General features: G+C 37.6%; 1 protein-coding gene across 1 annotated transcript; it reads right to left on the bottom strand.

Moving 5' to 3' along the window:
* LOC109223082 (reticulon-like protein B9) lies at positions 17,479–20,389 on the bottom strand. Its single transcript, XM_019387343.1, has 5 exons — positions 20,210–20,389; positions 19,192–19,372; positions 18,951–19,080; positions 18,790–18,859; positions 17,479–17,767 (listed from the first exon to the last, which is right to left on the bottom strand). Exons 1-5 carry the CDS (start codon positions 20,319–20,321, stop codon positions 17,598–17,600), a joined length of 663 nt encoding a protein of 220 aa, XP_019242888.1. The 5' UTR covers positions 20,322–20,389; the 3' UTR covers positions 17,479–17,597.

Raw genomic sequence — 24,399 nt, 5'->3', positions numbered from 1 at the left:
GGAATGAAACGGTACAACTACAAGGTCAACGAGAGTGATAATCAAAACATGGCACGGAATGTCCCTTCGTGCGTTACTAATCAAAACATGGCACGGAATGTCCCTTCGTGCATTAATAATCAAAACATGGCACGGAATGTTCCTTCGTGCATTAATAATCAAAACATAGCACGGAATGTTCCTTCGTGCATTAATATATTCTCAACATAAATCGTGCACGGCATCAACCTTCGTGCTTTATCACTCTTCCTCACCCAAGCAACAATCCATCGTGCAATAATAATCAAAACATGGCACGGAATGTTCCTTCGTGCAATAATAATCAAAACATGGCACGGAATGTTCCTTAGTGCATTAATAATCAAAACATAGCACGGAATGTTCCTTCGTGCATTAATAATCAAAACATAGCACGATTTCTTTCTCTTTCTTTCATTTCTTACTCAACAATTACTTTAGCATTCGAGCCAACGCTCCAAAGAGTTCACAAGTCATAATTATTTCTCATACCCTTCACATTATATAGAAATCATCAATTACACAAGGAAGAGTCACAACAAAATCAAAATAAGCACAACTAAGGACTCACGGTCATGCTAGACACCAGTGTATAGCTACTCATCACCATGCCTATACACCGTACTCAACAATTAGCAATTAGCAAACAATACTCTAATCCTATTCCCTCAAGCCAAAGTTAGATCAAACACTTACCTCGAATGCTCCAAACTCAACTCCAGCCTCTAGTATAGCTTTACCCCTCGAATTCGGCTCCAACACAGTCAAATCTACGAAATAATGACTTTACAATATTAATAATAGCTAAACAAACTAAACCCAATGCCTAAATATGAATTTCTAAGCTTTCTTCCCAAAAATTCCAAAATCGACCCCGGGCCCACATGGTCCAAACACGAGGCTCGGACCAAAACTCAATCACCCATAACCCCACGAGTTCAAATATGCAATTTGTTTTAAGATTCGACCCCAAATTGAGGTTGAATCACCCAAAATTCTCAAAACCCTAACTCTACCCAAAACTCTTAATTTCTACTTTGATTTCATGTTTTTAGGCTTAGAAACTTGCTAATTAATGAAGGAAAAGTGAAGGAAATGAGTGGGGAATTACTTACCCAAGTGGTCTTGAAGAATGGGGGCTTTAATGGCTTCCTAAAGCTTGGGAGAGAACAGAGCTCGTGAGAAAATTGGATAAATCCCGTAGGTTCTGATTCTGAAATTTTAAAATTATAGCTGGGCGATTTTGTTCTATGCGTTCGCGACCAAGGGGTCGCGTTCGCGAAGACGGGTGGACTGGAAGCATCGAGTTCGCGATAGTGGGGCTGCGAACGCGTAGAGAAATTTTTCTGGGGTCTGGGGTCTGGGGTCTGGGCTTACGCGAATGCAATAGGAGACACGCGAACGCGTTGAAGGAAGCAGCAGAGCTTTGCAATCGCGATGGCCAGAACGCGAACGCGAAGGAGGGAGAGAGCAAGGCTATGCGAACGCGAAGGCAACACTGCGAATGCGAAGATGGGTCTTTCTGTGTAAAAATTGCAGAAAAATCTGAAGTCTTTCTAAGTTTAAAAACACCCCGAACACCTCCGAAAATACTTCCGAGCCCTCGGGGCTCCTAACCAATCACACACACTAACTCAACAACATCCTACGAACTTACTCGAGCGATCAAGCCGCCAAAATAACATCAAAATCATTGATCAAGCCCCAAATTCATCATTTTTCATTATAACTTCCTAGACTTCCAACTTTAGATATTTAGGTCCGAAACACGTCAAATGACGTCCGATTTCGATCAAACTTTACAGAAAGCGCTTAACACATATTTAAGACTTGTACCGGGCGTCGGAACCAAAATACGAGCCCGATACCATAGTCTTTTAATCGATTTTCATTTCCATTTTCCTTAATAATTTCAGAAAAACAATTTCACAGAAAAATTCTTTTACTCGGGTTCTAGACCTCGGATTTCGACTCCGGGCACATGCCCGAGTCCCATATTTTTCTACGGACCCTCCGGGACCGTCGAATCACGGGTCCGGGTCCGGGTCCGTTTACCAAAAATGTTGACCGAAGTCAACTTTAAATCATTTTAAAACCACATTTTGAAATTTTTCACAGAATTTAACATATAATCTTTTCGGCTACGCACTGGGATTGCGCACGCAAATCGAGGCAACTAAAGGTGAGGTTTTTCAGGCCTCGAAAGCGCGGAATGAATGAGGAAACAGGTAATGACCCTTTGGGGTCGTCACACAACTGGAGTCCTAGGAGGAGGGTATGGAAAAGATTAGATAGAATACTAATCAATGATGGTTGGATGCATAAGTACCAAAATGTAGTAGTCAGACATCTTGCTAGAACTGGATCAGACCATAGACCACTTCTATTAAAATGTTACTCAGATCAAAAGGAAAACATAAGGTATTTCAAAATTTTGAGCTTTTGGGTGGAGCAGCTAGACTTTTATGATATAGTTAGAGAGCTATGTGATATGGAGGTGCCTAGGAATTTTATGTGGAGGTTTCAACAAAATCTAAAGGCTCTAGGCAGAAGGCTGAGTATATGGTCAATGAATGAAATTGGCAATGTCTACCAGAAGGTGGAAGAATGGAAAGAAGCAGTGCAGAATCTGGAAGAGATTGATCTTAACACCAACACTGAGCAGACTAGAGAAAATCTAAATAGAGCACATGTTGAATACGTCAGATGGATGGCAAGGCAAGAATCATTGTTGAAACAAAACTCGCAAATTAAATGGTTTGAAGAGGGTGATTGTAATAGCAGATATTTCCACAATATAATCAAAGATAAAAGAAGGAGATTGCAGATATACAGGATCAAAAACCATAGGGACAACGGGATTCAAGGCGAAGAAAAGATTGCAAAGGCTGCAGTCAAACAATTCGAGAAGATGTTCAATCTGCCACCAGCTTATACGGAAGATAATATCCTTGAATGTATCAATGAAGTGATCACTGAAGAAGAGAACTGTAATCCTTCAAAGATACCTAAGGAAGCATAAATAAATGAGGCAATATTTGATATGAACCCAACTAGTTCGGCGAGACCTGATGGCTTCAGTGGCACGTTCTATCAAAAGTGTTGGGATATTATAAATTAAGTTGTGGTTGATATGGTCCAGAGCTTCTTCAAAGGAAGAAAGTTAACCAAATATTATGCGTATACATGCTTCCACAAGTGGAATCACCATCCAACTTTGCTGAATTGAGGCCAATCAGCCTTAGCAACTTCTCAGCAAAGGTTATATCAAAAGTATTGGTCAGAAGGATCAATCCACTTCTTCCAAGACTAATATCTATAAATTAGAGTGGCTTTGTAAAGGGGAGGCTCATTACTGACAATGTTGTTCTTGCTCAAGAGATAGTACATCGGATATCTCGACCAAACATTGGAGGAAATATAGTAATAAAGCTAGACATGACTAAAGCATATGATATGCTCTCATGGAATTTCTTGTCGGTAGTGATGAAGAAGTTTGGTTTTTCTAAATGGTGGATGGAGACGATAAGAAGAGTGATATCAGATGTGTGGTACTCAATTATCATCAATGGTACAAAAAAAAGGATTCTTCACATCTTCTCAAGGTCTGAAACAAGGTGACCCTTTGTCACCATCTCTATTTGTCTTAAGGGCAGAAGTATTGTCAAGATTGTTGAATAGACTTCACGATATCCCAGATTTTGTGTCTTTTTCTATGAACAACAGGGGACCTCAGGTGAATCACCTTGCATATTCGGATGATATAGTAATCTTCTGTGGGGGCAAAACAAAGTCATTAAAGCTGGTCATGAAACAATTAAAGTCGTATGAGAGAAGATCTGGGGAAAAAGATTAATATGGAAAAGTTTTTCTTCTGCAGTTCACCAAAAGCCTCAATATGAATCAACAGAATAATTGATAGAAAAGTCCTCAAGCACAAGAAATTCCCTTTTACATATCTGGGGTGCCCTCTATATGTTGGGAAGAAGAAACTGATACTTTTTTATCACTTGGTGACTAAAATCACTAAGAGAATCAATGGATGACAGGGTAAATTTCTCTCTTATGGAGGAAAAGTTACTCTAATTAAGCATGTATAGGTTGTCTCAACATACACCCTTGCTGCAATGCATCCTCCCAAAAGAACTTCCAATTTGATTAAGAAGCACAGGGCTAACTTCTTTTGGGGAACTGATATTGAAAAGAACAAGTACCATTAGAGCTCCTGGGCTAATATTTGCTGGCCTAAGGAAGAAGGGGAAATTGGAAATAGAAGATGGAAAGACATTAGTGAATCATTTGCATATAAGAGATGGTGGAATTTTAGGACACAAGAATTTATGGTCCAACATTCTAAGAGCAAAATATTGTTCCAGGAAACAGCCAGTAGCCAAAGCTATACAGGCAAAATAATCGCATGCATGGGAAAAGATGATGCAAATCAAAGAAAAGGCAGAGAAGAATATCATTTGGAAGATACGAAGGGGAGGTTGTAATTTATGGTGGGACAACTGGACAGAGAGGAGCATTAGAACAACTAATACCTTCTCAGTCAATAGCAGATAAGATAACTGTGGAAGAAGTCATTCATGGAGAAAATGGAACTTAGAAATGTTGGCAGAGATTATTCCTCCTACCATAGTGCAGCAAATTGAGAATATTCCAATTGGAAATGACACTCAAGAGGACTATGCAGTTTGGAATCCAGGAATAGATGGGCAGTTTCTACTAAATTTGCAAATCATATTCTATCGCAATACGGCAAAGAGACAGATTCATGAGCAAGGTGTGGCTTTGTAAATTGCCATTCAAGATATCTTTTCTAGTCTGGAGACTATTAAAGAACAAGCTGCCCTTCGGTGATACAATCAGCAGATTTGGGATCAATTTAAATTTTGTGTATGTGCTGTTGCAATGATAAAAAAAGAGAAATAATGCATCACGTCTTTGTAGAAAGTGAAGCAGCAGTACTGTCACGCCCCGAACCTGGGCTTGGACGTAACACGGCACCCGGTGCCTAACTACATGCGACCGAGCGTAACAACTAGCTGGATGAGTCAACATGTAATATCATAACATACTGAATGCAGAAGATAAACTAACACATGCCAATATACTGAAAGTCTGGATGATATAAATCAAAGTGCAGGAATACTAATACAATTCTGAAATATATTTGTAGCCAACATGGCTTAATATGAAAAGCCTGCGACTCTGTCTAGCTGTTACTCTAGTCTATGAAGCCTCTAATGAAGTGTTGAAAACACTGACTGTCTGAAAATACTAAAGACTGTAAGGTAATGATAATGCCCTGAAAGAACGGGGGATCACCAAATAGCTGGTACGAGAATCCTAGCACTCTGAATCTTCAACCTGTAAATCCTTACCTGCATCGTGAGATGCAGGCCCCGGGCAAAAAGGGGCGTCAGTACATTTGAATTGCACTGGTATGTAAAGCAACTGAAAGAAAGAATTATAAATGCTGAAAATGAAACTGAGCTTATATCTGAGAATTGATAATTGATAACTGAAATGATAACTATCGAAACTGAACTGAAATGATAACTGATACTCCCTCTGTTCCAATTTATGTGAACCTGTTTGACTGAGCACGGAGTTTAAGAAAAAATGAAGACTTTTGAAATTTGTGGTCCTAAAAACTTAAAAAGAGGTCCACAGTATTTGTGTGGTTATAAAAGCTTCTCACAAAGGGTAGAATTGAAAATTCAAGCTAAATTATTTCCAAATTTAGAAAGGGGTCATTCTTTTTGGAACGGACCAAAAAGGAAATAGGTTCACATAAACTGGAACGGAGGGAGTAACTGATAACTGATAACTAATAACTGAAATGATAACTGATAACTGAACTGAACAAAGGAAATAAGGATATGAATACCCCCTCTTCTGAATGATGAACCACCTGTTTATCTGAATAAATAAACTGCAGCCTCAGGTCCAATAGATATGTGCACAAACTGCGGCCTGGGGCCCAAGTATACGTATACATAACTGCGGCCTCAGGCCCAAAGATGCATAAAGCATAAACTGCGGCCTCAAGCCCAAATACAGGTGTTCAACATTGAACGATTTAAAATTAGGAACTGAGAATCATATTGCAATACATGATAGTGAAATACTGGATCATACTGAGTTACATGATATTGGGATACTGGATCACACTTAGTTACATGATACTGGAATACTGGATCACACTGAGTTACATAATACTAGAATACTGAATAGGACTAGACTGAGATGTGTATTCTTGAACTGATTATGAACACTGAAACTTTAATTGTTTATGGCAGACTGAGTAATCTATATTAAGACTAGGGGGCATCAAACCCAATTCTATATTGAATACGCACAGATTTCACAACGTTCAGAATGAAAGTCATGAACGAGCTATGAAGCTAGAGAATAGAAGTTCTGCGACTATTCAAGGAACTAGGCTTAACTATATTTCTGAGGCAATTAGTAACGTGGTAAAAGAAACATAGTGTAGGGAGAATCATTAACATTCCCAAACATAGAGAGTTAGTCTCACATACCTTAACTTCCTGCTCTTGATCATAATACAACATTCGCCAACCCTTTCAACTTTAATCTATATCAATACAAGTCAAAGGGATTCCAAATTAGCAACAATACTCATGTTTTTGGTCACTTAGGCATTTTATCAAACACTTGGTGGCATAAAGCTTCATAGCCCTTATTAATGGCGTTTCTACACCCAACAAGCCATTCTCTTGCTCCTAGATGAATTCTAAAATCTCAAATGGTTATAATCAACATCATTCTTTATCACCCATAACGTAAACAACACCCTTAACCAATAATCAACAACCAACACCCCAAACCTATAACCGTTCATGCTTTTCTATCAAACCCATCAACTCATATCTCATGAACTAGAGTCAATGATCAATAATCTGATGCTAGAATCAATTAGAGGGTGAAGACATTACCTTTTTGAAGTTCAATCCCCTTGAATTCGAGTTCTAGGGATCCTTCTCTCAACAATGATGTCCCAATCGAATATCGAATGATATGGAGGGTTTACCCATGTTAATAAGATATTGGGAAATTAAAATTTACTTAGAATCACCATTAGAACTTACCTTAGATGGTGGAGGGACCCTTAAGGAGTTAGGTTTTTGAGAGCTCCCCTTTCTGGAGCAAGTTTTTGTGTTTTGGGGGTGTGGGGGACGAAGTAGGGCTTTAAAATGACCCCCCAAGTGCGCCCCCGCACACCTGAAGGCCTGACCGCGCACCTGACCGCGCAAAATGGCATTAACACTGCCACAAGTGCGCGGCCGCGCACAGGGCGCGCACTGGGCGCACATATTGTGCACTGTTCTGTAAAACGCACATAACCTTTTGCACAGAGATCCGTTTGGGCTCCATAATATAGCTTTGGAAAGCTATTTCGAAGGCCCACAACTTTTATCTTTTAAGTTTTTCCAAATTCCTTACACATTTTCTCTAACTGCTGCTGGAAGACGGACTTTTTGTAAACTTAGTCGATTTTGTCGAATCTTATGCACCTCACTCTCCATCTTGATTCTGAAACAACTAGTTTCATGCATAATCATCCCTCTAGGACTTCATATCTCAAAAATATCAAATTAATACCTATTTAACATATCCACACCTAATCCGAATGTACGGGGTGTTACATTATATCCCCCTTGGGATCATTCGTCCTCGAATGATTATCCTGACTTTAACTTTTGCTAACTCCGGACCTTAAACGGGTCTGGTAGAAACATGAACTTTCATTAACACTTGCATACTAAACTGAATGAATACATGATTACTAAACTATTGAGATACTGAACTGAATGACTACTGCATTGACTGAATATTGGTCTGCCATGGATACGTGAATATTGAACTAACATGGATATATGAATATTGAACTGGCACGAATAATTGAGTATTGAACTAACATCAATATCTGAGTACTAAACTTATATCAATATTTGAGTACTAAGCTGACATGAATATCTGAGTACTGAACTGGCATGAGTATCTGAGTACTGAACTGACATGAGTATCTGAGTACTGGAAACTTGAATGTTGTAATATGACACGTGAAATACTGGATGTACCACCACTAATTCTGGTGGCAACTCCAACTCATAAGCTTATTGACCGATCCTTCGCAAGATTCTACATGGCCCAAAATAGCAGGGACTATGCTTCCCCTTCTTCCCAAATCTCATAACGCCTTTCATAGGCGAAGCTTTCAGGAACACCCAATCATCAACTTGAAACTCTAGGTCACTATGCCGCACGTTCGAATAGGACTTTTGGCGGCTCTAAGCCGTCTTCAAACGCTCTTGAATCAATTTAACTTTCTCCATAGTCTGATAGACCAAATTTGATCCCAACAACTCCTCTTCACCAACTTTGAACCGACCAATTGGCGATCTACACCTTCGCCCATACAGAGTCTCGTGCGGTGCCATCTTGATACTAGAATGGTAGGTGTTATTATTAGAAAAATCAATGAGAGGTATGTGATCATCCCAATTGCCTTTAAAAATCAAGGATATCCTCAAGTGTTTGAATAATGCGCTTTGCCTGTCCATCTTTCTGAGGATGGAAAACTTGTGCCTAATCCTTTATGAAATGACTTCTGAAAGTTCATTGTAAACTTAGCACCACAGTCCAAAATGACGAATCATGAAGTCCCATGCAATCAGACGATTTCCTGAATGTATAACTTGGTATAATCTTCTGTTGAATCTGTAGTCTTTACTGGCAAGAAATATGCTGACTTGGTAAGTCGATTTACAGTCACCCAATCAAATGATGCTTTCAAGATGAACAAGATAATCCTGTTATAAATTCCATATTTACCATCTCCACTCAAAAATATGTGTAAACTATGGTAAAAGATTGGGCTTTCTGTTGCTCGACTTTCATTTGCTAATACTTCGGACACTTGGCCACAAAGTCTGTGACGTTCCCTCTCTCTATTTTTTTTTGTGTCATTCCGTCAATAAATCTCCTTGAGATCATGATACATCTTTGGGGAACCTGGGTGGATAGAATACCCAGAATTATGGGCTTCTAACATCTTCCTCCCTCACTAAGTCCATCTATGGTTGCAACGCACATTCTATCGTGGTACCTCAAAGTACTATCATCTCCCCCTTATTCAAAAGCTATCATTTTATGCTTGTGAATCCCCTCTTCTTACTGCAACAAATAGGGGTCATCAAACTATTTCTCCATCACTTCGGCTGCTAAGGAGGAACGGGTCATGTTTCGGACAATAACTCCACCATCTTTGGAGTCTGAAAGTCAAACTCCTAGCTTGGCTAAGCGGTGAACTTCTTTCACCACAGTTTTCTTGTCTGCCTCAATCATGAGCTATACTTCCCATACTTGATTATATTTTTAAGATACATCCTGAAAACACTTATAGAATTGTTGTGAGCTAAGTCTTTGACTAGTACTCCGAAGACTAGAGTCTCGTGCAATGGCACTACCCTCGTGATACATAACTGGGCATGATTTTATATTTTTTTTACTAGGAAAAACTAAATTATTCACATAATGGAAAGCTAATGTATTCACAACTATCATACACGATCTTAATAATTTAACTCTGCTTACACTGTCAATCTTGGAGAAACCACATTTCAATAATTCATAAAGGCAATTCTTCAATAGTTTGCTCTCTTATTGCCAGCTGATTGTTTTTCCCACTATCACTGTACTTCGGATTTAACTTAAGCTCTTTTGGTTCTAACACACGTTCGGTATTTCATACCGCCATCCACTCACTAGAGTTAACCTGGCTAAGTAAATCAAATTGTACCTCCACTAGCTCTGCTGAAAGTGCTAATTCACTGTATCAACTCAAAACTTACTTATTATTCTTTTGCTAAACACCTACTAGAATCACGCTTTCTTGTTCTACTTTGGATAACTAAAGTGAGGCATAAGGTTATTCCTAACTTCCCTCATCATCTGACCATATTCTTTTGCCGCACACTATCATTCTTTTTGAAATATGTACATGGATTGCACTTAGGGAAATTTTATATGTCTTAAACAAAATTGGAATATCCAACCCCTAACTTTCTATACACTTCAAAATCATACCAGATTATAAACATTCGGGGAAAACACTTAGTCACATAACTTAAGGGGAATTGTCGTATCCTTTATCTCACAATAATAGCTGCTTCTTATAGCAACTTACTAATGTGGTACTTTCTAGTTCTAATATGAATAAATCTAAACAACTTAAAATCATTCCCTGAAATTCAATATCGGTTGCTAGTGTTCTCATTTTTGTACACCATATCTTCTTAGTCGTATACATGAATCGTACGAAAGACACGTCTTTGGTATATCAAATGTTTCTGAATCCTAGGTGTTTTGCCTTTAGCCTCTTTTCTGTCCCAAACTATAATGACCAATTCTATGCCAGTTGCGATCTAATTCTTAACTTGTTGCACCGTAGGGTCTGACATATGATCTATCATCATCCAACCTGCAACCCTATTTCCATAAATAAAAATAAAATTGTTCTGTGAGGTAAAACACATACGGATACACTACCACACACAAACATGTCCTTCAGAGTATATCATTATCTGATAAATCACTTCCTGCGCCATCCGGCGATTCTTGGGTCTTAATTCGGACCTAAAGTATGCGAAGATTTCGCTATAATCACTGTTACTTACATATTCTTTAGCACTCATAGGCATTACTGTATACTCACCAGTCACCAGAATTTTGATACACTGAAAATTGGATATTTGGTAAACATATAACTGAATACTAGCGTACTGGATAACCATAAACTTGTTAACCGAAAGACTGTATAACTGGTTACTAAGGTAAATTGATAACCATAAGACATGATAACTGCTTTTGTACTTTCTGATAAAGTTATGCTCTAATCTGTACTACTGTCCATTGCATCCCACTTTTAACATCCTCTCAAGTCTCATATTTACCAACCTGTACTCTATAATTATACCCCAATGGGCAATTATCCTCTCTAGGACCTTAGATTTCTCCTGCCCGTCGCTTCGGCATCCAATTCTTTTGGAATTCGATAGGAAGAGAAGGCTACTTATTGCTCTAAGTATCATGGCACGATCTAGAGTAGAAAGAAATGAGACAATCCTAAATGTCTTGGTAGTTAACCATTTATATGAGTGGCCGGCACACACATATAAAGGAAACTCCACTGGACACGGCTTCATAGACTCCCTAGGACACTTGAACCTAGTGCTCTAATACCAAGCTTTGTCATGCCCCGAACCTGGGCCTAGACGTAACACGGCACCCGGTGCCTGACTACATGCGACCGAGCGAACCAACTGGGCTGCTGAATCAACATGTGATATCATAACATACTGAATACGAAAGATAAACTAACACATGCTGATATACTGAAATTCTGGATGATATAAATCAAAGTGTGGAAATAATAATATAATTCTGAAATATATTTGTAGCCAACATAGCTTAATATGAAAAGCCTGCGACTCTGTCTAGCTGTTACTCTAGTCTATGAAGCCTCTAATAAAGTACTGAAAACACTAACTGTCTGAAAATACTAAAGACTGTAAGGTAATGATAATGCCCCGAAAGAACTGGGGATCACCAAATAGCTGATACGATAATCCTAGCGGTCTGAATCGTCAACCTGTAAATCCTTACCTGCATCATGAGATGCAGGCCCCGGACAAAAAGGGACGTCAGTACCTTTGAATTGCACTGGTATGTAAAGCAACTGAAAAAAAAGGGACGTCAGTACATCAACTCATATCTCATGAACTAGAGTCAATAATAAATAATTCGATGCTACAGTCAATTAGAGGGTGAAGACATTACCTTTTTGAAGTTCAATCCCCTTGAATTCGAGTTCTAGGGTTCCTTCTCTCAACAATGATGTCCCAATCGAATATCTAATGATATGGAGGGTTTACCCATGTTAATAAGATGTTGGGAAATTAAAATTTACTTAGAATCACCATTAGAACATACCTTAGATGGTGGAGGGACCCTTAAGGAGTTAGATTTTTGAGAGCTCTCCTTTCTAGAGCAAGTTTTTGTGTTTTGGGGTTGTGGGGGACGAAGTAGGGCTTTAAAACGACCCACCAAGTGCGACCCCCGTGCACCTGAAGGCCTGACCGCGCACCCCACCGCGCAAAATGGCATTAACACTGCCACAAGTGCGCGGTCGCGCACTGGGCGCGCATATTGCGCACTATTCTGTGAAACGCACATAACTTTTTGCACAGAGATCCGTTTGGGCTCCATAATATATCGTTGGAAAGCTATTTCAAAAAGGCCCACAATTTTCATCTTTTGAGGTTTCCCAAATTCCTTACACAGTTTCACTAACTGCTACTGGAAGACATACCTTTTGTAAACTTAGTCGATTTTGTCGAATCTTATGCACCTCACTTTCCATCTTGATTCCGAAACAACTAGTTTCACTCATAATCATCCCTCTAGGACTTCATATGTCTAAAATATCAAATTAATACCCATCTAACATATCCACACCTAATCCGAATGTACGGGGTGTTACAAGTACACTTTTGAAAGTATTTTGGTGTCTTTATGGGAATTATTCATAGAATTGGTCCTATCAAGGACATGATAAAGTCTAAAAATACAGTCCATAAATTGATTTACATGTTACTCCGATTGTTATTTCGTGGGAAATATGAAAACAAAGATGTTAATGTAAATATGGTATTCAGAAGAAGATGTGGCATAGAGGTGTGGAACACCAAATATGGTGGACCATTAAACAGATAGTTGGTTTAGCTTTTCCGAATTGTTCTCTGGGAAATACTTGGATTGAGCTCTGTAATATTGTTGAGAGGCTTAAACATGTACAAAAATGGAAAAGTAGTGAAATGGATTAAGCTACCAACATGATTAGTGAAGATTAATACTGACAGGAGCTATGCAGGATATAGAGGGTATTGGAGGAATAGTGAGGAATGACCAAGGAAATGTGATTGTGGCATTTTCTATTCCCATACAATGCACAAGTAGCAATCAAGTTGAGGCATTAGAAGTCAAGTATGGAATGCAATGGTGTGCTTCGAATGGCATAGCAGAATGTATATTTGGAGCTGGAGTCAATGGTTGTAGCTGACATGCTGGAAAAGAGAGTCACCACAAACTTGAAACTAAAAGTTGTTATTGATAATATATTGCAGATTTTTCCCCAAGTGAAATGTCACGACCCAAAATCCAAACCGTCATGATGGAACATAACCAAACCCGCTAGGTAAGCCAATTAACAATAGAACACAACATAATAATACTGATGTGAGTCAAATATGAGAAAATTGAATTCTTATACAACTCTCTGAGGACTGGTAGTACAAAGCATGAGTTTCTAAGATATAGAGTTTACAAAGCTGGTTTGAAATAAAGTACACCATCTGTTTGAAATATACATGAACAGGTCTAAAATACTAAAGCTACCAAGATCAAGAGACAGCTATGACAGGAACACAGGTACATCTTCAGATCCAGCTCCCGCCGTACGCAACAACATCAGCATCCAACATCTGCACGCAAGGTGCAGAAGAGTAGTATGACTACAACCGGCCATACGTACTCAATAAGTAAAAAACTTAACTTTAGCTTGAAAGTAATGATGAGCTGGGATAAGGGCCAGAGTCCAACTCCAATAACCAGCAACAATTCATAACAATATAATAAAGATGGTACAAGAAATAACTCATCTTGTTCACAGTTACCAAAAATAGGCATGCTTTTCAAGTATAACAGTAGATCCCAAATCTTTCATCGAAAACCCCCAAAATATATGAAAAAGTTTGAAAACTGTGATTTCCCAAAAACCTTTCAATAATAAGTATGATGTTTCATTTTCAGATAGCATGGAGAACTCACACATCCAGAAGATGAAAGTAGCAGAGATGAGGATGTTGAGGTGGATGTGCGGGCATACTAAGATGGATAGGATTAGAAATGAAGATATTCGGGAGAAGGTGGGCGTGGCCCCCATGGAGGACAAGATGCGGAAAGCAAGACTCAGGTGGTTCGGGTACATTCAGAGGAGGAGCACTGATGCACCGGTGAGGAGTTGTGAGCGACTGGCTGTGGTAGGCACGAGGAGAGGTAGAGGGCGTCCCAAGAAGTATTGGGGAGAGGTGATCAGGCAGGACATGACGCGACTTAGGATTACTGAGGACATGGCCCTTGACAGGGTATTGTGGAGGTCGAGCATTAAGGTTGTAGGTTAGGAGGAAGTTGCGAATATTTCTACGGCGCTCCCGAGTAGGACTAGACAGCTAGGATTTAGTTTTAGGATGCTAGTGGTTATCTACTGATGCATGGCTTTATCTACCGGTTATTATTGTACTTGCCATCTATTTCGTATTTCCTATATTGATGTTCTTTTATTATGACTCTATTGATGGTACAAACATATTGTCTCTTGTCGTCTTCTTGAGCCGAGGGTCTCCTGGAAACCACCTCTCTGCCCCTCGAGGTAGGGGTAAGGTTTGCGTACACATTACCCTCCCCAGACCCCACTAGTGGGATTTCACTAGGCCGTTGTTGTTGTTGTTGTATTAGGAAAATACATCTCTATGCCTACATGTCAATATACATGTGAAATCATGAATGTAACCAAAATCGGGTAGCAGAAGGAAATGCATTTCTATGCATGTATCTCAAGTACGCATGTCAAATGCAATGCATTTCAGTGATGAACTCATGTACTCACACTCTCAGAGTACTCAATCTCACTGTCTCACACTTTCCACTCATAACGCTCAATCACTCAGCACACTCAGTCACTCAGTACAGTACAGGGCAGATCCAGCCCAGGGCAAATCCAGCCCAAATAAAATAACTGCTAGCAACTGCGCCCACTGTGGATGTGCAGACTTCGGAGGGGTCGATCCAACCCAAGCGCTATAATAAGCCAAATCCTGGCATGAATCCGCACGGACAACACACGTGCCATAGTATAAATATCTGGATCTGCACGGACAACTCACATGTTGGACAAACAACTCGCGTGCTATAGTATCAACATTTGGATCCGCACAGATAACACGCGTGCTGCACGGACAACTCACGTGCTATAGTATCAATAACCTCACAATCAGGCCCTCGGCTTCACTCAGTCATCAATCTCTCCAGTCTCTCGGCCTCACAACACTCACGCTAAGCACCCCAAATCAATGATATGAGATGTGATAATATACAACAACAGAGACTGAGATATGATATGTAATGATGAATACGACTGAGTACATAATTGCAATTAAACAAATAACTCAACATCAGGGAACGACCACTGTGGATCCCAATAGTGCCAGCATATAGCCTAAACATGATTTCTATCATAAATTATAGCTCAAGTGCTTTAACACATAGAGTGCAGTAAAAATGTTCAGATAAGGTAGCTACACAATTCCATAAAATCGACTAAATCACAATTCACATGTGGTGCATGCCCATACGCTCGTCACCTAGCATGCGCGTCACCTCAACATCAATCACATAACACGTAATTCGGGGTTCCATACTCTCAACATTAAGTTTAGAACTGTTACTTACCTGAAACAAGTACCGAGCAAGAGAAATGATGCTCCAAAATGCCATCCCGCGCGTACCGACCTCCGAACGGCTCGAAACTAGACAAAAGCAACTCAAATACATCAAGTAATGCCAAAGGAAATAAACTCAATCGATAAAGGTCGAATCTTTAACCAAAAGCCCAAAAATCAACCCAAAAGTTCAACCCGAGCCCGCACCTCAGAACCCGACAAAACTTATAAAATCCAACAACCCATTCAATTACGAGTCCAACCATACTAGTTTCACTCAAATCGGACTCCGAATCGACGTGCAAAAATCAAGAATTCGCTCTATGAAACTTTAGACAAAACCTCCAATTTTATCTTTAAAATTCATAATCCAAACGCCAAAATCGAAGATAGATTCATGGAATATAACCAAAACCGAGTATAGAACACTTACCCCAATCCATGTGATGAAATTTACTTCCAAATCGCTCCATTCCGAAGTCTATAGCTCAATATGTGATAAAAATGGCCAACCCTCGAACTTAAAAGTATGCTGCCCAGCATTTTCCGCATTTGCGGACAGTAGGTCGCACCTGCGACCTTCGCTTCTGTAAAACAAGGTCGCGCATCTACGAAACAGCCTTGGCCAGCAATGGCCGCTTCTGCGATGTCCAGGCTCGCTCCTACGATAGCGCTACTGCGCACGACGAACCGCTTCTGCGAAGACTCCCCAGCCAGCCTTTCCCCATGTCGCTTCTGCGGCCAGATCCACGCTTCCGCGAGCACGCACCTGCGGTCCCTTATGCGCAGGTGCGAAGACACTAGTAACCAAAAAACTCAGCAACTTCAACACGACTGCAAATGATCCGAACTCCGTCCCGAAACTTATCTGAGCCACTCGGGACCTCGTCCGAATATACCAATAAGTCCCATAGCATAACACGGACCTACTCGAGGTCTAAAATCACATCAAACAACATTAAAATTACAAATTTCACCTCGAATCGAACATTGAATTTTCAAACTTTCCAATTTACAAAACTCGTGCCGAAACGTATCAAATCAACCCGGAATGAACTCAAATTTTGTACACAAGCCCCAAATGGCATAACGAAGCTATTCCAATTCCTGGAATCACAATCCGAACCCGATATCCTCAAAGTCAACTCACGGTCAAATTTATGAACTTTCCAAACCTTCAAATTTTTAACTTTAGCCAATTAGTGTTGAATCCTTCTAGAAATACTCAATTGCAAATCCGAGCATATGCCCGAGTCCAAAATCACCATCCGGACCTAACGGGACCATGAAAACTCCAATCCGAGGTAAAATACTAAAAAGTCAAACTTGGTCAACTCTTCCAACTTAAAGCTTCGATCATGAAGTTCATTCTTCCGAATCGATTCCGAATAATTTGAAAACCAAAACCGACGATTCACACAAGCCATAATACATCATACGGAGATACTCGTTCCCTCAAACTACCGAACAAAGTGCAATTGCTCAAAACGACCGGTCGGATTGTTACATAAACACCAATGTATCACATATTCCAAGGGAAGCAAATTTTGTAGCAGACTCATTGGTAAAGAATGCAAGGAACCAAGTAGAATCACAATTGTGCGACTTATGCCTAAGATGGCAATTGGGTACTACCATCTTGACAGACATCAAATTCCTAGTATTACGATTAGATATAATAAGGCCAATTATTTTGTAAGTTAATTGTACATTGATATGATTGTAGGACTGTAGGTGGTTGTGCCTCAGTCTAAAGATGACGGCTTACTGCCTCATCAATTTTTTGGGTAATGGATTAACACCTCAAGCTTTAGAGGTGTAAAAATTAAAAAAAAAAAAGAAAAGAAAAAGAAAAGGTAATATCGTAAGCAGCACAATTTCTTCTATAGTATTTAGTATTTATGTATTATAATAGTTACAAGTGTTTCAGACACCTTATATATAGCCATAGCCATTAATAAACTTTGTCAACATAAAGTAATCGACTCAAAATCTCTTTCTTTCCTTCACTGGTCCCCTTGGAATCTTGTTAAGAACTTTGGTATCAAATTTCTTGTACATTTTCTTCATATCTTGGTTCCCTTTGCTTGCTAGATAATCCACCTCGTCCTGATACTTCTCGTACATAGCTGGGAATGTTGCCAGGCACAGAAACCCTAACACATTCAATACACACACTTAGATTTAAAATCACAATTCCCTTGCCAGGCATACACAAATAGCCAGTCAGATTCAATTTTTACTTTTTCTAGCCCATATACATAAATTATACCCAGCGATACATATATTATAGATGAACAACGCCGGCTGAAGGGTAAAGCAGCCCAAGCAGTGGCTTTAGGCCCCCAAATTTTGGGGGCCCCATTTTTTACTGACAGTAATTTTATAAATTGATTTTTATATAAAAAATTGATTATCTTAAAGTTAAAAAGTATAGCTCTTTTTACAAAAAGGAAAAGAAAGTTATGAGTTGTTACTGATATTGACCCTTGAGTTTAAATAATCCGAAACATATACAAATATCTGTAATTTTTTATTTAGTGAGTAAAAATTGAGATCATTAGATGATAAAAATCTGAAAAAATATTGACTTAGCCTTGATTAAAACATAATAGCCACTTTGACGTGATAGTTTAAGCTTATTTTAATTATATAGTGTTAAAGGAAAGATTATAAGTAGAAGATAAAACTCTAATCGGTATACTTAATAAGATAGCAAAACTTGATTTTTCCCAATGCTTATATTCCTTACAGAATAAATATTGGGGAAATAAAAATTTTTCCAAATTAAAATTAATAAAATCTTGTATAGAATCAACAATGTCTTATGAGAAGCTAACTGGATCAGATTAGTAGTATTACCAGTTTAAAAAGAATTATTAGAATAACTCGATTATAAGAAAATTATTAATAATTTGCATCTAAAAAAGTTAGAAAAATATACTTCAAATAAAAATAGTATATAATTTTAATTAAAAAAATAAACGCCTCTCATCAAAATTTTGCTTTAGGCCACCAACAATGTTGAGCCGCCCCTGTAGATGAATTATACATATATTATACATTCACCGTTTATTTTTAGTTTTATATATATATATATATATATATTCGGTGGCAGCTATATGATGGGGGTATGGGGGAAAAGCCACTAATGAAGATAGAAATTCTAAAACCTTACCAAGATACAACAGATTCAGAGAGCTGAAATAATTTCCAATAACTGACAACACCCAGAGGAAAGTGATTGCCTGGACCCAAAAATACCAAATAAGTTTTAAAAAAAAAAGAAAAAAAAAAGAGAGAGAATAAAGGCAAAATACTGTAGAATGTCTTATCTACCAGAAAAAAGGTTCTAAAATCTTTTCCAGATGAAATGTCATAGAATTTCGATAAAATGGAGTTGAATTTTCTGCATAACCATCTGTACGTTGAATCTGATATCATGATTGCACGTAAATCAGGAGGAGCCCTGAAGAAATTAAAATAGAGAAACATATGATTATCAGCATATAAAGAAATTAACTCATAACAGGAGCAATTAATTAAGTTGTTCTAAAGCCATAGCATGAAAATTAATTACCAATCAACAAGTCCAGCCCCAGTAGACCAAATGAATAGAATCAACATCAAGATCATTGAAATGTGACACAAAAGGGAAACAAAGTTGTACTCCACAACTTCAAAAAGGAACCAAATTATTGTGAATCCAACTAGAATTGCAGCTGATATTGTCTTGTCCCTCCATAGTAGAATATCCGCAACTGTCAAGATATTAAAAGGGGAAATGAAGTCAATTTAGTGGGCGTTTGGACATAAGAATTGTGAGATTTTGAAAAAAAAAAATTCAAATGAAAATGATATTTGAAAATTAGAGTTATGTTTGGACATGAATATAATTTGGAACTGTTTTTGAATTTTTGTAAGTGAATTGAAGTGAAAAGTTTGAAAAATAGCCTTTTGGAGTTTTTAATATTTTCGAAAAATTTAGAAATATAACTTCAAGTGAAATATGAAATTTTCATGGCCAAAATGCTCGTTCCGAAAAAAAACTGAAAATCTTCCCAACAAAAGTGAAAAAAATTTCTATGCCCAAACTGGCCCTTAGTTGAAACTTTTTGTAAGTCTCTTGTGAACCTAACAAAGAGAAAGGCCCTTTGAAAAAAATATAACAAAGAGAAAGGACATGGCTGAAAGGCTTTATATTAGAAATGCAATAAGAAACAATGTCATTTTCGAAAAAAAAAAAGGTTTTTTGAGTTGATATTTTTTGGTGATTGATTGGTGAGTGAAAAATATTAAACAAATAATATATATATATATATATATATATATATATATAAAATCAATAATAATATTAGTAAATTAAAGATTGTTTTGATGAACTATTTTTTGAGTACTAGTTAAAGATTAATAATTATGTCTAAATATTTTGAATATTCAAAATAGTTATAAGAAAACCGCCCATAAGTGAGGGAAGTCCTTTTTCCTTTACATAAACAATGTTTCCCATAGAAAATATTTTCTGGTAACTAAACACTAGAAAATGAATTCCACATTAAATCTCTTTTGTGCCAAACACACCCAAAAAAAAAGGTCACCTTTTCCTCCTCCAAGAATTGTATGAATGGGTCTTTGACGAGCAAATAATCTTTTAGGAGGTGCTGAAGTAGAAGGGCGGTGATCATCAGAATCAGAAGAATAAATGGGCATGATTTATAACTGGAGGAAAAATCAATATTGAACAGTTGTTAATATCTAAAAATAGATGACGATAGAGTTAGAACAGTTGAGTTTTTATAAGTAGTTGAAATTCAAAAGCTATAATTGGTTGCTAGCTAATTAAGAGAAGCAATACAAGCAAAGAAAGGAATGGCTTTAGCATGGCATGGAATATTTGGTGATATAATTGCCTTTTCTTTTGGCTGTTACTTTTTCCCTTTTCCAGGTTGAGGGACATTGGAAAATTTGGTGATATTCCAATCTTTACATTCATAAAATATAGGACTATGATTTATATATAAGCTACCACTTAATTCTCAAAGAAGTCAAAAATTTCTAGCTATGTTCTCTCTTTAACTCGACATATCTTTTTTGGTCGTATCCATATTACTTGATTAATACTGGAGAAAAACTACCTAAACTGTCGGTCCATAAATAATTTCAACCAAAACTAGCCCAAACAATCTATTCAAAAAGGCCCAAATGTCATTTTAATCTAAAAAGTTTTCGATTAATTCCATTGTAGATTACAATTTGTAGGTTATTTAAATTTGCTCGTGTATGAAGAGAGCCTTAATTCAAATATAGCTAATAACATTTCAATCAGCAAGCTAATGACAAAAATTCAAGTAGAAAGAAGTTAGAAAGAGATAAATGAAAATCACAAATGCAAGTTTGTTGATAAAGTAACTTAGTAAAATAATTTGAAAAGTGAAGAAGATAGAGCTAAAACTCTATTGAAAGCCATTGAAGCTCGGTTATGCTTGAGTTTAAAAATTCGACTTTCTGAAATTGAAATTTATTATGAGTGGGTGTTGTTGGAATAGATTAGATACACCTTTAGGAGTTTAAAACTCAACTGGGGACAAATTGGTGGAGATTTGAGGTAATTTGAATTCAAATTTGAGCCGAATTCAAAGTAAAAGACGAACATAGAAGAAGATGAGATGTGTATTACACCGTGTATCTTCCGTCTTTGTGTATCCCTTATCTATCATATGTGTATATCTTGTATATTCATGTAAGCCTGTGCCTAGATTCATGTGTGATACATGTGTCTCAGATGGACTATTTAAACTCGAATTTAACTACAAATTTTGATTCTAAATCCCCTCCAATCTTCCTCAAATTTTATATATTGCCTCATCTATTTGTTCTCAATGAATTTCAACCATATCCATCTAAAAACAATCTTTTTGTGCCTAATTTTTTAAAAATATTGTATATTAGTGGTAACAAATTTTGACTCCAAATTATTCCAATTCACCTTTAGTCTTTCTCAAAATTTGTATAATACCTCATCGACATATATTCAACGAATTCTAACAATACCCATTAAAAAGAATTGTTTGCCTACGTTTTCAAATGTTGTATATCAGTAATAATTTATTTATTTATTGCTATTTTTGATAGCAGGACTAAAATAGCTTGGTAAGTTGTATCTTTCTATGGTACATCTATGTGTTTCTCTTAATACTATTAGTGCCGGAGATAGTAATTTATGAAAGAGTTTCAAAAAAACTAGAATGTCATATTTGAGATAATTGTGATCTAGATTCTCGAGGAACTTCTGAACGTCCTTTACCACTATATTAGAAATTTTCCTTATGTCAAGGAAATTCAATAATTTATACAATAATTAAAACATTTTATATTTTGATCATGTTCACACAATATAATTTTTTGATGAAATAGATTTAATTGAACCTCCTTTAGTCTATGTTTGTGTGTGGGGGTGATTATTAATTGTTAGCCTAAAAAATGTAGGAAGGGGAAAAAGAATCTCTCTTTTTGTTTGGTAATTTATGTCAAATTTTAACTATTGCTAGCTCTAATTAATTTTTCTTTTCCCTAAATATATTCTTCAGTTACTTATTTAAAATTATTTTCTGCATATGAAGCAAATGTTTTAAATTGTAGAGACATACTAACTTCTGACTATTACATTTTAACTATTTGGTACGATGAAAAATATTTTCTAAAAATTATTTTCTCGTTTTTTTGTTTTTGATTGGCTTAAATATTTCAAAAAATATTTTTCCCATGAATTCATTTACCTCTAGTTAGAGGAAAATGACTTTTCTACCGAAAAGAGGAAAAATATTTTTAAAACTCTTTCTCAACCTTTTCACTTTATTTCCCATCCCCACCCTCCACCCCCATCCACCCACACCATCCCTCACCCTGCAATCCCCATGTACCACCCACCCATTCCACTCCCCTCTTCCGCTACCCCCTTCTTAACATCGCCGCGCCACTCCGGTCATTATACCCCAACCTAGGTTTGTAACGACCCGGCAGGTCGTTTTGAGCTTTAGCATTCCGTTCAATAGTTTGGGGTCTTGAGTGGCTTCATATTGTATGGTATGACTTGCGTGCATGGTCGGTTTCAGTTTTCGAGTGATTCGGGATTGATTTGGAAGAATGATTCTCATTTTAGAAGTTTAAGTTGGAAAAGTTGACCGAGGTTTGACTTTTATGAAAATGACCCCAGAATGGTATTTTGATGGTTCCGATCGTATCGTACTATGATTTTGAACTTGGACGTATGCCTGCAATTGAATTCGAAGGTCCCTAGGTTGATTTGGCTTGTTTGCCGAAAGTTGTCGATTTGAAAGTTTAGAAATTCCTTAGGTTTCACCGTAGGTTGACTTTATGGATATCGGGTTTGAATTTTAGTTTTGGGACTTGGAATAGGCCCGTTTCATTATTTTGAACTTGTCTGCAAAGTTTGTGTCACGATCCAATTTCTCATATAGGCCGTGATGGCACCCAACGTCGCCGTTAGGCAAACCAACGGAGAACTAACCATGTGATTATTCCTTTTTACAATTTAGAAATAGCTGATTTTAATTATTGGATAAGTAAGAGGTGAGAAATTTGATAAAATAAAGTGTAAACAATCATAAGAACAAGTGTGGCAAAATAAATACTCAAAAGTCATCAAATGTCCACCAGCATATTTTTCAAGACCTGGTATCAAAAGTGTATGAGCTACTAGTAGAATATACAAAATTCTAAGCCACTGTCTGAAATAAGGTAGACAGAAAGTAATTACAAAAGAGAGAGAGAGAGAGAGAGAGAGAGAGAGAGAGAGAGAGAGAGAGAGAGAGAGAGAGAGAGACTCCGGGTGCTGCAGAACGGGCTTAGAAAACCAGCTCACCACTAAGTCTCCGGGTACTAGGGATGCGCGCCGGGGCAACTGCCACATCCTGCACGATTAGTGCAGAAGTGTAGCGTGAGTACATAAACAATATGTACCCAGTAAGTATCCAGTCTAACCTCGAAGAAGTAGTAACGAGGGATCGACATAGACACTTACTATGGGCTAATAAATAAAGTACAGAAAGTCTAAATAAGCATGGGTTATGTAAATAACCATAATAACACAATAGCAAGAAGTAAACAAATAATTCTTTCACTAATAGTAAAGTCCAAGTCAATCTCTGTCATTAAATAATTATAGCCTCCCAAGCCATAAACTAATATCAAATATAATTAGGCTCCGAGTATTATCACGCACGATTTATGCCTAGGTCGTACGACCCGATTCCAAAAATATACTTTGTGCACTGTCGAGGGTCGAACTACATGAAACATAGATGCATCTATTAACTTGCCGAGGCGAACGACCCGCTCCTATGATAATAGAGAAGTTTACCTCGCTCGCGGAAGTACTTGCGACGCGAGAGGACATGGATTTCTCAGAGTTACTAAATATTCTTCAATTCTTTCCCGAAAAAAAGAAATCTAACTTGGATGTTTCAACTTTAAAATCCCTAGTCTCAACACTATTCAAGATAATTAATATGTATAACAAATATGACAGTACAATTAATGATGTAAACCTAAGACTACCAGGACACCTCTTGGAATATAGCTACGCACGATCGTCACCTAGTACGTACGTATCTCCCCACATAAGTAATTCACAAGGTTAGGGGATGAGTTCCCTCTTACAAGGTTAGGCAAGAGACTTACCTCGTTCTCAAGCTCACTTCCGGTCCACAGATACGTTCTAAATCCTCAACTTGGTGCCAACAACCCGAAACTAGCCAAATATTATATA

This window comes from Nicotiana attenuata, chromosome 2, assembly GCF_001879085.1.
Source record: "Nicotiana attenuata strain UT chromosome 2, NIATTr2, whole genome shotgun sequence".
Classification (NCBI taxonomy): domain Eukaryota; kingdom Viridiplantae; phylum Streptophyta; class Magnoliopsida; order Solanales; family Solanaceae; genus Nicotiana; species Nicotiana attenuata.
The sequence above is the reverse complement of the archived record's forward strand: the minus strand, read 5'-3'. Positions and strand labels throughout refer to the sequence as shown.

Coding starts and splice junctions, on each gene's coding strand:
- LOC109223082 (XM_019387343.1), bottom strand. CDS start 20,321: ATGCCCATTTATTCTTCTGATTCTGATGATCACCGCCCTTCTACTTCA. Junction 19,081..19,191: donor GGGGCTGGACTTGTTGATTG/GTAATTAATTTT, acceptor TAATTTCTTCAG/GGCTCCTCCTGATTTACGTG. Junction 17,768..18,789: donor TCTGAATCTGTTGTATCTTG/GTAAGGTTTTAG, acceptor TGAATGTGTTAG/GGTTTCTGTGCCTGGCAACA.